At 28.9% G+C, this 14,725-nt stretch overlaps 1 protein-coding gene across 2 annotated transcripts in view; it reads right to left on the bottom strand.

Moving 5' to 3' along the window:
* The window catches only part of LOC136080675 (A disintegrin and metalloproteinase with thrombospondin motifs adt-1-like), an 89,027-nt gene that overhangs the window by 57,401 nt on the left and 16,901 nt on the right, over positions 1-14,725 (bottom strand). For both annotated transcript variants that reach the window (XM_065797623.1, XM_065797622.1), the window contains exon 2: positions 10,982-11,021. In XM_065797623.1, coding sequence (XP_065653695.1) covers positions 10,982-11,021 — 40 coding nt within the window. The remainder of the gene's footprint in view (positions 1-10,981; positions 11,022-14,725) is intronic.

Raw genomic sequence — 14,725 nt, 5'->3', positions numbered from 1 at the left:
GGCAGGCTGTACTTGATAACTTACCTTCCTGCATCGAAATTAAAAGAAACTTCAACTACAAGCCAATTTAAAATAAATTTCTTAGTAGCATTTTCTAAGACGAATTTTCCTTTAATTTTATTTACTAATTAGAAAACTTGTATTTCATAATTTTTTAAAATTGGAGATTGTTTAATGATGGTATTTTACTTAATTTGATTTTGGTTGATCTTTTAAAATTTAATTGTTATTTTTACATAGTTTCAACTTACTATTACTGTAAGTGTGAAAACACGTGCAAAGTGGGAATCGTGAGATTTTTGAACAAAAATTAACGACGTGTCTCACTATCTAATCTTTCATTTCAAACTGAAATACTAAAAACATGCGAATACCACAAAGAAGAGATTACCACAAAGCAGAGGTGTTTACGTATGCGAAAACAGAACACCGGAGCAACAAGCTGAGTTCAGCTTGTTGCTCCGGTGTCCAGCTCAAGAAACTCATCGAATAACCAATGCTGAAATTCTAGAAAAATCGTTTTGGAATGTGAAACAGTGAAGGGCAGGTCGCATCAGTTACATCAATGTCATTGAATTTACGTCCAATCAGTGCTATTCCAAAAGTATCTTGATCAATTTCACCTAACTCAGCTTGTCACATACGTACCGTAGTAGTCGACTCGTCAAACCCACAAGTACACTTGATCAATTCAACACAAATGAACCTTGAATTTGTGTTGTCAACCTAGCAAAATTTTCGATCGAAATAGTACAAAAGTGTCTTAACAACCTTGATGAAAGTAAGTCATTCGGCTCCAGTGGCTTACATCCACGGGTCCTTAGTAAATGTGTAGCTAACTTTGCTAAACCTCTTTCGCTTATCTATAAAAACTTGTTCGCGGATGTAAAGAAAATTGAATGTAACGCCAATTTTCAAGCAGGGTGGTAAACTAAATGCATCAAACTACCGGCCTATCTCCCTCACAACCATTTCATACAAAATGATAGAAAGTATTTTTAAAACAAGTATAATAGAAAACTGTGTTGCTAATGGCCTAATTACTGCAAACCAGCATGGCTTTGTTCATTGCAAGGGTTGCGTCGCAAACCTGATATAAACTTGAGACATCATGATAAAAGCTATTCATCATAGCCACGCAGTATACACAGACTTCGTAAAGGCCTTTGACAAAGTGCCGCATAAACGCCGTCTTCATAAGTTAAGAGCCTACGGTGTTCAAAGCGGACTTTTAGACTGAATCTCAGCTTGGTTACGCGACCGAAGATAACAAGTGGTCATCAACGGCATCATACCTGCATGACAATTGGTACGTATTCGTAGTTGGTCTAGGGCAGTCTTGGGAAGAGACTGTTGTTGAACAAGACCTTACTGTGATGTTCTCCAATGACCTTAAGGTCAGACCGCAAGTAGAGTCAGCTGCATCAATAGCAAAAAGAATGCTTGCACAATTCAAAAAAACATTTCGCAGTTGCATTTTTATCTATGGCACACATTGTATCTTATTTAAATTTGCCTCCACTTTGAGTTTTCTGGAGAAGCCTGGTCGCCGAACTTGAAGTCCGACATTGCTATCCTCGAGCAAGTCAAACATCGAGCAACAAAAACATCATCAATTAAACAACTGGCCTATGAAAATTGACTACAACAGCTTGGTCTAACAACACTTAAAGAACGCCGTAAATGAGCAGACCTTTTCGATCAACTTAAAATCACGCGTCAACTCGAAGTTGTCAATTTTATCGTACCGCAAAAAGTTTCAAACAGTATGGCCAAGTATAATTTGAAAAGGCGCAATCAAAATCTAGAATTTAAGCCTGTGCGAAATTGTGAAGAACAACATTTTTTCAAATAGAGTTGTTGTCCCGTGGAATGCGTTTTCCAAACAGCAGTGAACGCTCCATTAATCAATGCTTTCAAAAGCAGTATAACAAAGTAATTTTTTGAGACACAATTTCTGCTTTGTCTCTAGCTTTTGTCTATTTTTTTGTCAGCATAGAAGTGCTTAGTGTAGCACCCCTTCATTAAACTATAAAAAGATTTATTGCATTTGTTTGTTTTTTATCACTGAATAATATTATAGGCTAACTAAATATTCTTCACTATTTAAAAGAACGTAAACAAACTTGTTTATAATAAAACTCTACAGAAGTGATTTCATAAACCACTTGGTTATTTAATTTATTTATAGATTAGATTAAGTCGCAAAATTAAAAAAAACGATCTACTTGATGACGGTAAAATAATAGTATATTGTTATTTTTTAAAATTAGCAAGCAATATTTTAACGTTATTTCATATTGCAAAGGAAGTTCAAACGGTTGAAAATTGACGAGCAATAAAACTTTAACGCAGCCACTTAAAAACGCAACACTGGCTAAAATTATATCCAGAGTTTGAGGCGACCATGTGCTACATTTGCACAAACTTTTTAATTATTTATTTAAAATGGTTCTCATTTTACAGGTGTTTTTTATTGTTGCTCTATTAAGTCAAAGTTTCACTTAATTTGAACTTATAAATTATAATTATCACAGGGTACCTTGATGTTGATCACCCCATAAACGTGGCGTTTATCGTTCAGCTAGGTTGGCATTATCAGGATCCTTGCTAACCGTGACAAGTACCTAGGAAAATTTAAAAATAATAATTTTAAGCAAAGTAAAATATATAACAACATTGCTATGGTCAACAATATTAATTCAATCAAAAAGTTCGTTAAGTATTGTTTGTAAAACTGTAACTCAGCAAATTTTTTTTCTTGGTTTTGGTAATAAAATGAGTGTTAATTCTCTAAACTATGGTAAGCGCCTTTTTTTTTTTCTTCATACTCCGTTGTATGTACTTTTTCAAACTACCTCAGTTGCTTCCTACTTTGCTGAACAACCAACATTTTTTTCTATCTGTCTCCTTCATTGTACATAATTTAAACAATCAATGTCTACAAATAGTCAGTAAACAAATTCAATGAAATAATTTATAAAAAATTTGAACTGGTCAACGAAGACCCTGAAAAATGAAGTAAAGTTCAGCAAAGGTTTAATATTGTCTTTACTCAAATTTAACGAACTGAACCAACTGTGAAAAACTAGACGGTTTACTCTGGGTGAAGTCTAAATCATTTAGAAGGTTTGAATTTTCAGACTTATAGTTGGACTCATTACTTACTGAACTCATTACTTACTGGAATCATGGTGTATATAAACTGTTTGTAAGAAAAGAACTTTTGCAGCTTTTTCATTTTCATCATTCTCATATATGTGTGTTCTTTTTAAGTAAAACATATAGGAATTAAAATTTGAATTAAATATTAAGTATGCATCTCCATTGGTTCCAATATTCCTTTAATTCCCTCTAGTACATCATTAGATCATCGATCATTAGATTTTACCCAATTTTTATACTTGACCTTCTGCCAGTAGGCTTTTATGTCGTGAAAAGTTTTATAATCATCTTTTGAAAATACTAAAGTGGCAAGTGCGTATTTGCAAAACTAAAGAGTTTCTTTAATCTATTTTTCTAAATACGTTCACTTAAGGGTACTTTGTTATACATTTTTAAACTTTGATTTATTCATAGATTCCTATGATGCATTCCAAATGGTTTGAAAAAATTTGCATATCAGATTTTCAGGCGCGCATACCCTTTATATAAGTTTTTAGCTTATATATATCCAAATTGTTTACTAAAATATCATGATGAGATTTTCCATTACCGTGTGCCATTAACGGAATGCTAAGACGTTTTAAATCACCATTGATATTTACAAGAATAACGAAACGATTTCTCTTTCGCTTTGTACTGTTAGTTATATCCTCTAAAACTTTACCATTATAATGTGCAATTTTTGAAAATTTACTTTGACTTGCAGCTTTTATTATATCTTTTCGATATTTATCTGCACTTGTATTTGCTGCTTTCTTTTTTACATGTCGAATTGAACAATTATAAATCAAGAAATCTGTCGAACTGCCTCGAGAAGTAACTACTATGTCAGAGAGAAAGTACATTACATATCCAGAAGAAATATTTTTAGAAACACTTCCAACTAAAACTACTTTTGCAAATTTTTCAAGTAATCCTGTTAAAACACAAATACCTGATTCAATTTCGCCAATATAGTGAAAATCCTGACAGGAAAAGACCTCAATTAGTTTTGATAATAAAAGCGCAGACTTTTTCCCACAGTAAATGTTAAATACCATATTTTTTTGTCTATTTTTTACATCTTTTAAAAATATGCTAAATATTCAGAACCAATAGTCATTTTACGTTTCGTCATTTTATCATTTAAAAATTGTTTATCTGAACTGTATAAATCGAGGTTGTTTATAAGTTTTTTCTATAAAATAGAGCAAATATCAGGTTTTACAATCTAAAAGATATTCTTAGCACGTTTTTTAAAGGTATTTCTCGCTAATTCTTCTACGTTGCCTTTTTTCTTTTTCTTTGTTTTTCAAGGTGACCCATTTTTTAACTAGATCATTCAAAAGTTTACAGGAAAACATAATATTAATTGATTTTTTTTCCATATTACTTTAAAACATTTTAGTGTAACCTCGGATGCAGAGTAATAAGAGTCAAATTAACGCATTGATATAAATAAAAATGGTTCAAGCTAGTTTTACATCGTCAATATTCACATATTTTACAATGTTATCCTGAAGTTCAAATATATATATAAATACAATCTGAAAAGGGCAAGTAGAAAAAAAAATATCTTATCATCTAGCCTTATCGTGAAATTAAGAAAAATAAAATTTGACGAGTTCTAAAATTATACAAAAGAGTAAATTCAAAAGTTAAAAAAAAAATTTACAAGTTTAAAAAAAAATTATTAAGTTTGCAAAACAGAAAAGAATCTTTAAAAAAAATAAAAATTAAAAATCGGTACATATACTGTTTCATATTCAATACAAAACGTAATACATATATTTATATATATATTTGAATATCTAAAAACATTCAGAATTTCAGAAGATTCAAAACATTTTGAAGATTTAAATACATTTATCTTTCTTTTTAATACAAATTTAAAACATATAAACAAATGCAACAAGAAAAACATATAAAATAAAGTTCTTTTTTGTAAAATGAAAGATTGTATGTATTGTTTGAATTTACTAAGTGTTTTTTTGAATATATTTATAGGTTTTATTATTTTCATATTTTTGTCAAGAACCGAGATACATTGTCCTTTTTTAGTGATGTTTGAGGAATGTGATAATTACATAAAAAAAGTCTTGTTTTATATTTATAATTAACTTATGAGAAAGTTTTATAAAAATGCTTTTGACTTACCACATTTTAAAGTTTAAACATGAATACCAAGTTATGGTATGTATTTAGTTCGTGAACGTTAAGAGTATCTATTTCCTCCACACTTAAATCTAATCAACTCGGTTGCTTTCGTTTTGTATTAATATTTTTTAGGAAAAATGAATGATTGTTTTAATTGAAATATTGCCCAGGCAATAATTTAATTGTTAATACAAAAATGTAAAATTAAATAGTGTATATTTTCTAAACATATTTTATTCAAAATATGTTTAATCTTGTACATAATCCCCAGAAATTTTATTCTTGGTTAAAATTATTTAGTTTATCCAATTTAAATGTTCATTAAAAATTATTCCAAGTATTTTTAGTGAAAAAAAAATTTTTTTTTAAAGTGTTAAATCTTGTAGTTTAAGTGAAAGGTTTTTAGATTCAGATGGTGTCTTGCAAACAAAGCAAATTTTATTTTGTCAGTATTCAATGAAAGTTTATTTGCTATAAACCACTCAAAAAGACAAATTAGTTCTGTGTTTACATAAAAAAAATTATTTAAACTTTAGTCTGAAAAGAAATCATTAGTGTCATCAGCTAAACTGATAAATTGAAGTACTTTTAAGTACAAATAATACATCATTTATATAAATTAAAAACGTTAAATCTCTAAGTATTGATCCTTGTAGAACACCGCAACTTATTCATTCAAAGCATGTGCATGTTTAATCATATGGTAATTTTAAATCTTTTAGATATAAAGGATGAAGAGAGGGTTACAACAACATAAAAAAAAAGTTCTCTAGGTTCCTTTGGCTTTGAAAAATTTAAACGAATAATAAAATAATAACTTAAATAAAAAAAGTCTTAGATTAAAAAAGCAAACCAATTTTTATATATATATATATATATATATATATATATATATATATATATATATATATATATATATATATATATATATATATATATATATATATATATATATATATATATATATATATACATATATATTTAAGTATCACAAGAAAATTTGTAGACAACGTTAGATTTAAGCATCTTAGGAAGTAATTTTAGAAAGTAATCTTTAGGAATAATTTTTAATGAGCATTTAAATTGGATAAAGTAAATATTTTTAGCCAAAAACAAAATTTCTGGGGATTATGTACAAGATTTGGGGATTTACTTCCTAAGATACTTAAATCTAACGTTGTCTACAAATTTTCTTGTGCTGGCTGTAACGCCAGTTATATTAGAGAAAGCTCCAGACATTTGACAACACGGATAAATGAGCATCTTGCGAGTGACAAGCAATCGCATATTTTTAAACATTTAAATTCATCCATTATTGTAATACACTAACTAATTATGATTGCTTTCAGATTTTAGATACTGCCTCTACCATTAACAAATTAAAAATTAAAGAAGCACTTCATATTAAATGGGAAAATCCTTCTTTAAATAAGCAAACATCTCATTATATTATAAATTTATCATTCTAACATACTATATTGTTATTATTATTAATATTTTAATATTAGGAAGTTTATTTTGTCATAATTTGTAATACAATTTTTAATTGGTTTGTAACAAGTTTATTTGTCCGTGAACTTTTCTCTGTATTGCGTTCAGTTTTTTAATTTATTTACCAGAGTTTTAATTGTAAATTTAATTTTTTGAAAATGTAGTAACACTACGAGACATGTCAAGAATAAAAAATATTGTGATTTTTATTGAAATTTTTACAAATTTATCGCTAATGCGATGTTTGAAATATATACATATATATTCTTATATATATATATATATATATATATATATATATTATATATATATATATATATATATATATATATATATATATATATATATATATATATATATATATATATATATATATATATATATATATATATATATATATATTCCTTATATATTTATGTACATATATATATATATATATATATATATATATATATATATATATATATATAAATATATATATATATATATGCATGCATATATATATATATATATATATATATAAATATATATATATAAGATAATATATATAATATATATATATATATATATATATATATATATATGTATATATATATGTATATATCTATATCTATATATATATATATATATATATATATATATATATATATATATGTCATAGATATATATATATATATATATATATATATATATATATATATGTATATATATATGTATATATCTATATAAATATATATATATATATATAAATATATATATATATATATATGTATATATATATATATATATATATATATATATATATATAGATATAAATATATATGTATATATATATATATATATATATGTATATATATATATAATTATATATATTACATTCAAAAATATATATATATATATATATATATATATATATATATATATATAAATATATATGTATATATGTATATATATATATATATATATATATATATATATATATATATAATATATATATATATATATAGATATATATATATATATGTATATATTCATATATATATATATTAGGGATATGACTTTTTAATTTTTTTTCAAATAAAATGTTTCCTGTATCATAAATCGATGAACTTTTACCTAAAATCATGAAAAAAGGCCCAAATAGCTTTCTGCAACAAAAAAAGGTCACCCCCAAAATAAAAATTTGATTTACCATTTTTATACATTCATTTTTGACCGATGTTTTAATCTTAAGCTTAATTCTCAGTTTAATTCTATTTATTTCATTATTTTGTTATGAATTTATAAGTATAACGCCACACGTTACCATGGCAACGAAACGGCCGTGTGCCGGCAAATTTTTGGAATTGTTATGTGATGACGTCATTGTGTTACCACGGTGATATAGACGACTGTAACAGACTGTAGAAGATTATAGAACTTAGTAGAACATTCTGGAAGCTCTAAATAATTATATAAGCGAGCTGCTGTCAGAGCTCAGTGTTGATAATGTGAATAGTTCTATGAAGTACTCTGCGTGTAACTGAGCTAATAAGGAACTACTGTAGCGAACTAAAGACGTTGTAAGTGTACGAAGTATAAGTAGTTGTAGCATTATCGTTAGGATACGGACTGGATTATCGAACTGTTATCAACATTGACTGGATTATCGAACTATAATTGGATTACTATACAGTTAAAGTATTTTATTAATTAAACGACTTTATTAAACGGATATTTACGCTCAGCTATCCGTAAAGTCGTAACAATATTATATGATGTCTCACAAGAAAAGTCATACCACAGTAACAAAGAACAAGAAGACTTGGACTAAAAATTTGGTGAGATTTCAAGAGTCACACAGAAGAAGAGGAAGCGTGGCTGTAGAAGAACATTCACTCGATGAAAAATCCAGAATACCACTTCAATTGCAGATCGTAGGAAGATACCAGTTTCTCGGAGCATATGTTAAAGGAAGAAAAGAACGAATAGACCAAATTTCTAAGGAAATTACAAAATTGTGGGACAATAAACTGAATTTTCCACGTGTGTCTGATCAAGTGATAAGAGCAAAGCTTATGAAGGTGCTGAAGGTCTATGATGAATGTGTCAAGCGTGGAAAATATGATGTTCTCAATGCATTATTTGACATCACTTTCGTGATGTCAAATAATGCATTGAGATAATTCTATCCTCGGAAGATAAACGTCTATACCACCTACAAAAAGAAAGTAAAGGACAGGTGGGGTACTCAACAGGACAAGTGGCAAGTAAAGAAACCATTCACCCTTCCAAGAGAAGGAAAGTCCAGTCTGGAACAGCAATACCTTCCACATCACAAGTCCTGTCTACCACAGACAGTGGTACTGAATCTGAAAACTGCAAAAGTAAGAGTGAAGATGATGAAGACGACGACGGTGATAAAGACGATGATGAGGACACTCAGAAAAAAACTAGAAAGCACTACAAAAGTAAATTTGCTGTAAGTATGGTTACATCAAGTGGAGTTTCCACAAAGAAAGCTGCTAAAATATGCAATGTATTATCACAACAAGGTATTGATATTCCAACTCCAAGTCAATCAGCAATTTACAAGTCCATATTCAAAGAGGCAGGTAAATTAAAAAAAGAAATGATACAACAACTTAAAATGGAACAGTGGTCCTTACACTTTGACGGCAAACGAATAGATGATAAGGAATATCAGGTAGTTGTACTTCAGAATGAAAGAACTGACGTGAAACTTGATGCACTGCGTTTAAAAGATGGCAAAGCTGAAACTGTTGCTGAAAAAATTGCCAAACTTATTGATGAATACAATTTGTGGAATTCAATTAAGATGATCATTACTGATACAACAAACGTCAATACTGGGAAGAGAAATGGAGTTGTTGTGAAGTTGCAACGTATGTTTAAATTAAAGGGTGTCACAATACCACAATTTATCGGTTGTCAGCATCACGTACTAGACAGGATTCTCCGTCTGGTGATGGACGAAGAACTTGGGGGTGATACCAAATCTCCAAACATTGAATACCCATTTGTGTCTGAACTGTTAAATAAGTATGATGAACTGAAGGATAAGTTTGTGAATGGAACTGTAGAAATTCTTGATAAATCAGGGTGGAGAGACGATATGAAGTTTTTGTACCATTTAACAAGAGTGTTTAGGTTCTATGAAGAACAAAGAAACTTCCCTCTGATTCACTTTCAGAACATTCCTAATATGAGCAATGCCAGATGGAACTCAAGAGCCATTCTCGCCATTCTGGCGTTCATTCTTATGCCTGAAGCGAGAAAGAATTTGGAGAAGGTTTGCAGGTTCATTTCATATGAGTGGGCAGAACATTGGTTTAGTAGTCAAAAGTACAATGACAATGACTTCAAGAATTTATTTGATGTATTGAAGCCTTACAAAAAGGCATTACAGTCATTCAAAAATCACTGGAAGAAAGAGCCATCCGTCATCGACATACCACGAAGTAATCAGATAGCTGAACGTGCAATCAAGGTGATGCAAGACCTGTATGCTTCCTGCAGAAAGAAAGACAAACTGCAACTTCGATTCATTCTAAGTAATAAGCGCTAGACTCTTTATGAGACGTGAGCATCATGTGACCCATGTACTAAACACGGTATGCCTATAGACACAGACAGTTATGTATATTGTTGTACTAGACGCTTTGATACTGTTAATTTTGTAATACTTGTATAATTATATATCACATAATGTTTTTTGTTATATCACAGTAAATGTTGCATAAATAAATAAAATAACAACAGGAGTACGACTCTTACAACATCTTCAGCCTTTAATATTCATTTACTGTACAAAAGTGTACCTATTGAAAATTCGATTTTTTGGTTTTGGGGTGAACTTTTTTCAATATATGTCAAAATGAAACATCTATTCGTTCTTTTTACATAAAAGTTCATTGAATTTCGATACAGGCCTAGTAGGTTGCAAAAAAGTCATATCCATAATATATATATATATATATATATATATATATATATATATATATATATATATATATATATATATATATATATATATATATATATATATATATATGTATATATATGTATGTATTCACAGGCAATTTGTAGCATTATTTTTTTGGAAATGATTTAAAAAGTTATAAAAAATCATGATTTATTTGGTTTAAAAAAGTTACATTTAAAAAGTTAATGATAAATAATGACTTACCACTATACCAAGGTTGAGATATACTTGGATTTAATGCTATCTAAAAATTAGTTATTAAAGCAATAAGTTAGACAGCAACATTAGAACACGCAGTTTTTGTAATTACAATAGTATTCAAAAATCTTAAGAAGGTACTATTTATTTGTTTGAATTGAAATAACCAAATAAAAAATAAATAAATTACGTTTTGAAAGCGTGAAGAATACTTATATGTAAGTTTTTACATTTATAAGATTTTATCGCCAGATAGTTTGAGCATTTCCGACATTTAAAAGAAAACCAAAAGTAATCATAACTTTGATAAAATGAGAAACATTACTTACTTTATAGATGTCGTAACTAAGACTTAGTTTAGAACAACTGCAAACTCATATGATAGTTTTCGAGATTTTGCTTACATAAATTTTAAGTTAGATATTTTTAAAAAAACTATGTTTTGCAAAGTTGTAATTTTAGTTATAAAAAAAAGTTACATGTTTATTGAATATTTAACATTATATCACCTTGTGTTATGTATAAAAATCATTAAAAAAACACTTACTTTAGTTCCGGAAATTGTAAAAACAAAAACAACCTAATTTGTTTATTTTGTTTTATTAGAATGTTTAAAACAAGCCGAAGAAAGACAATTTTCAAACTGCAAATAGATTTGGAGGCTAATGGAATGAGAAAATTAGAGTTAAAAGGGAGAATTAAAAAACGGTGTGAAAAAAGGAGTTGAGTTAAAGAGCGGTTCTCGGCAGATAATATGAAGAAGAATAGTTATATTTGGGCAAAAAAACGCTAATCGAACAGCAGCTGATTCAAAAAAAAGTTTTCTGACAAGGCACACTTTGTGGTCCAAGTACAGCAGTCACAAATCTTAAGAAGGACCGGTGATGAAAAATTAAGATCTGATCACATTAAACAAACTGTATACCGCTCTCAAATAGGAATGTTTTTGGATTGTTTTTCACACTTTAGCCAAGATCACTAGCCATATTGTAAAAATATAAAGTACCCTCAAGAGAGTCATGTAAGACTATTGGATTGGTCATGTTAATCATCTCACTTGACCTTAATCTAATTGCAAATTTGTGACAATTCTGCAAACATCAGATAAGAACAATGGACTGTACGAGTTTTCTCCAGTTTTTTGCCTTTTCAATTGAGCGTTTTGTTATGGTAAAATGACGCATGATAACATTTTTAGTACCCGCAATGATATTGACTCCGAAAACTGTTTTCAAAAAATTATAAGTCATTTAAAATATCTTATATAATTTATATGATTAAAGGAGTGTTTATCAGATAAAATCTTTTATTGAGTTTTATCACATATAAATAATTTGAAAAAAGATTAGAAGGAAAGCTGATCAATCTTCTACTATAGGTTGTGGGTACCCTAATAACCTCCTTTTTGTTGCGTTGATGTCCGACCCGCACAAGGATGATCAGAAAAATAAAATCTTGTTTAGTTAAGATAGTGATTTAGAAAAATCTTGTAATTTTTTTTCAAACGTTATTTTGACTTCATAAGTTTTTTATCGGCTATCAGTTGTCCCGGAATCTTGCGATTGATTTTTCACTACTATCCTAAAACTTCTAACATTTGTGTAAATTTAATAAAAGTACATCTTAAAAATGTTTTCAGAGCCAACAGGAGAAATCCACTTTTTAAATCACTTTTCTTTTTTTTGATTTTACTTTATTTTTCCAACTTTACTTTGATTTTGCTTTAACTCGGCACCATTTGTGTAGTCCCGTTATAAATTAGTTTTCTTTAGTTGTCTTTTTTATGGCGATTAAAACTTTTTAAAAAGAAGGATTTTTTACAAAAAAGCCTTGAAAAGCCATTTAAATGACTTTTCAAAGCATTTTTTCCATAGACATACTTTAACAAACAAATTTAAAACATTTTTGTTTGATTTAATTGTTTTACAAAAAGTTTTTGTTGGGAGCAAATAAGTTAGTGGCACTGAAAAAAGTTTAACGTAATAGAGTTGTGCATATTTGTAGCTATGCTGCTACTCTTTGCTTTTCTTACTCAGCGTGGCCGGTGTCAGAGCCGTCCCGAAGAGGTCTCTTATTGGGAGGGGTAGAGGAGGTGTTGAATATTTTATTTTTTGCTGCCTAGAGACACACAAAAATATAAAAAAAGGCCCTTGATATTTTACATTTGCCAAGTATACTTTAAAACTTGTCAACTGAAATGCTAAACGTACAAATGTGCTAACTCAAATGCATATATATCAGCATGGGAAAGGAGATACCCCCTACACCCCCGTTCGGGGTGGTCCTGGTTGGCCCTGGTCGGCTCTGTTCGTAAAAACAACTATAATAAATAGAAAAATTAATTTTTATTTTTGTATGTTTATTAATACCTCTTATTATCTAAAATAAGCCAATTTATATTTATCTATTCCAGACAATAATTACTCCACATAGTCATTTCCAAAAATACCTTTCACTTTGGTTAGATTGATTTTTAACAACAACAACGCTGAAAAAAAGAAACGAAAATACAAAACGTATTTTAAGTTAAATGTTATACTCTTTGACAAAATAGTCAAGAAAGTAAAATAATTAACTTGAAAAGAATTTAAAACTTTTCATAACCACACCATTGCCGTCTGTTTTAATTTATTTAATATACCAACTTTGTATATAATAATATACAAAGTTGGTAGAGTGCGCAACGGCCTGCAAAATTTGGTTTTTTGCCAAAATTAAATTTATTATAATTTTATTTCAAATCGTTAATGCTAAATCAAAATCTGAAAGCGGCTTTTTATTGGTCTTGTGGTTTGCCCTCCTTCAGGTAACAAGGCCGTAGACAACTTTCTTTGATGTTTGAGCTAAGCAACTTTGAAACATAAATGAAAACTCCATATTTAAGTATGTTCATATATATGATTAATAGGGATGCTACGCAAAAAACTGCAGTGATTGGAGACTAGGAACAACAAACTTTTACAAGACGTCATCCCCCCCCCCCTCAGCCCCAAAAAAGAGGGCATTGAGTCAAATTTGTTATTTTTTTTTTATTTCAAAATTTAATTATATTCATCGACAAACTTCAAATTTGAATCAGTTATCTTTTGTTGCTCAGCTTTTGTGACTTTATAAAGTTTGCAACCCCTCAAATTGAGTCAATGAACATGAATAAAGTTAAAAATTAAAAAAAAAAAAAGAATTTTGACTCATTGCCCTTCTATTTAGGGCTAGGGAGGCTAACGTTTTGGGGTTTTTGACATTCCAAGTCTCCAATCACCGCAATTTTTTGCATAGCATCCTTATTCCTTATATATATGAACATATTTAAATATGGAGTTTTTTTCATGTTTCAAAGTAACTTAGCTACAACATCAAAAAAAGTTGACTACGGCCTTGGGTAATTGTTAATCTGAGGCGACATAACCAAGATCTGCTAAGACAAGTCAAGCTACTTATGGAGCGTCATAACCTGTTCTACGGACCAAAAGTAAAGTAAGATTGTGAAGAAAGTATTACTTTTGTCTTTCACTCTAATACGATTGTATCAGAGTGAAAGACAAAAGTAGTGGTGATAGAAAGATGGCATAGAGAAAGCGGACAGGAATCGCAAACGATAATAGAAGGTGCAATACATACTAGGTCATTTAAATAATATTCGAGGATTAACACAGTGACTAAAAAGTTTCAGTGTGTGTTTTCTTCAGAAAACAGTTTTTGATTTAAAGCTTTTGTTGATCAGATATTGCATGAGCGGCATAGTCAAGATGT

The sequence above is a fragment of the Hydra vulgaris genome, chromosome 05 (assembly GCF_038396675.1).
Source record: "Hydra vulgaris chromosome 05, alternate assembly HydraT2T_AEP".
Taxonomy (NCBI): domain Eukaryota; kingdom Metazoa; phylum Cnidaria; class Hydrozoa; order Anthoathecata; family Hydridae; genus Hydra; species Hydra vulgaris.
This window is presented reverse-complemented; position numbering and strand designations above follow the sequence as displayed.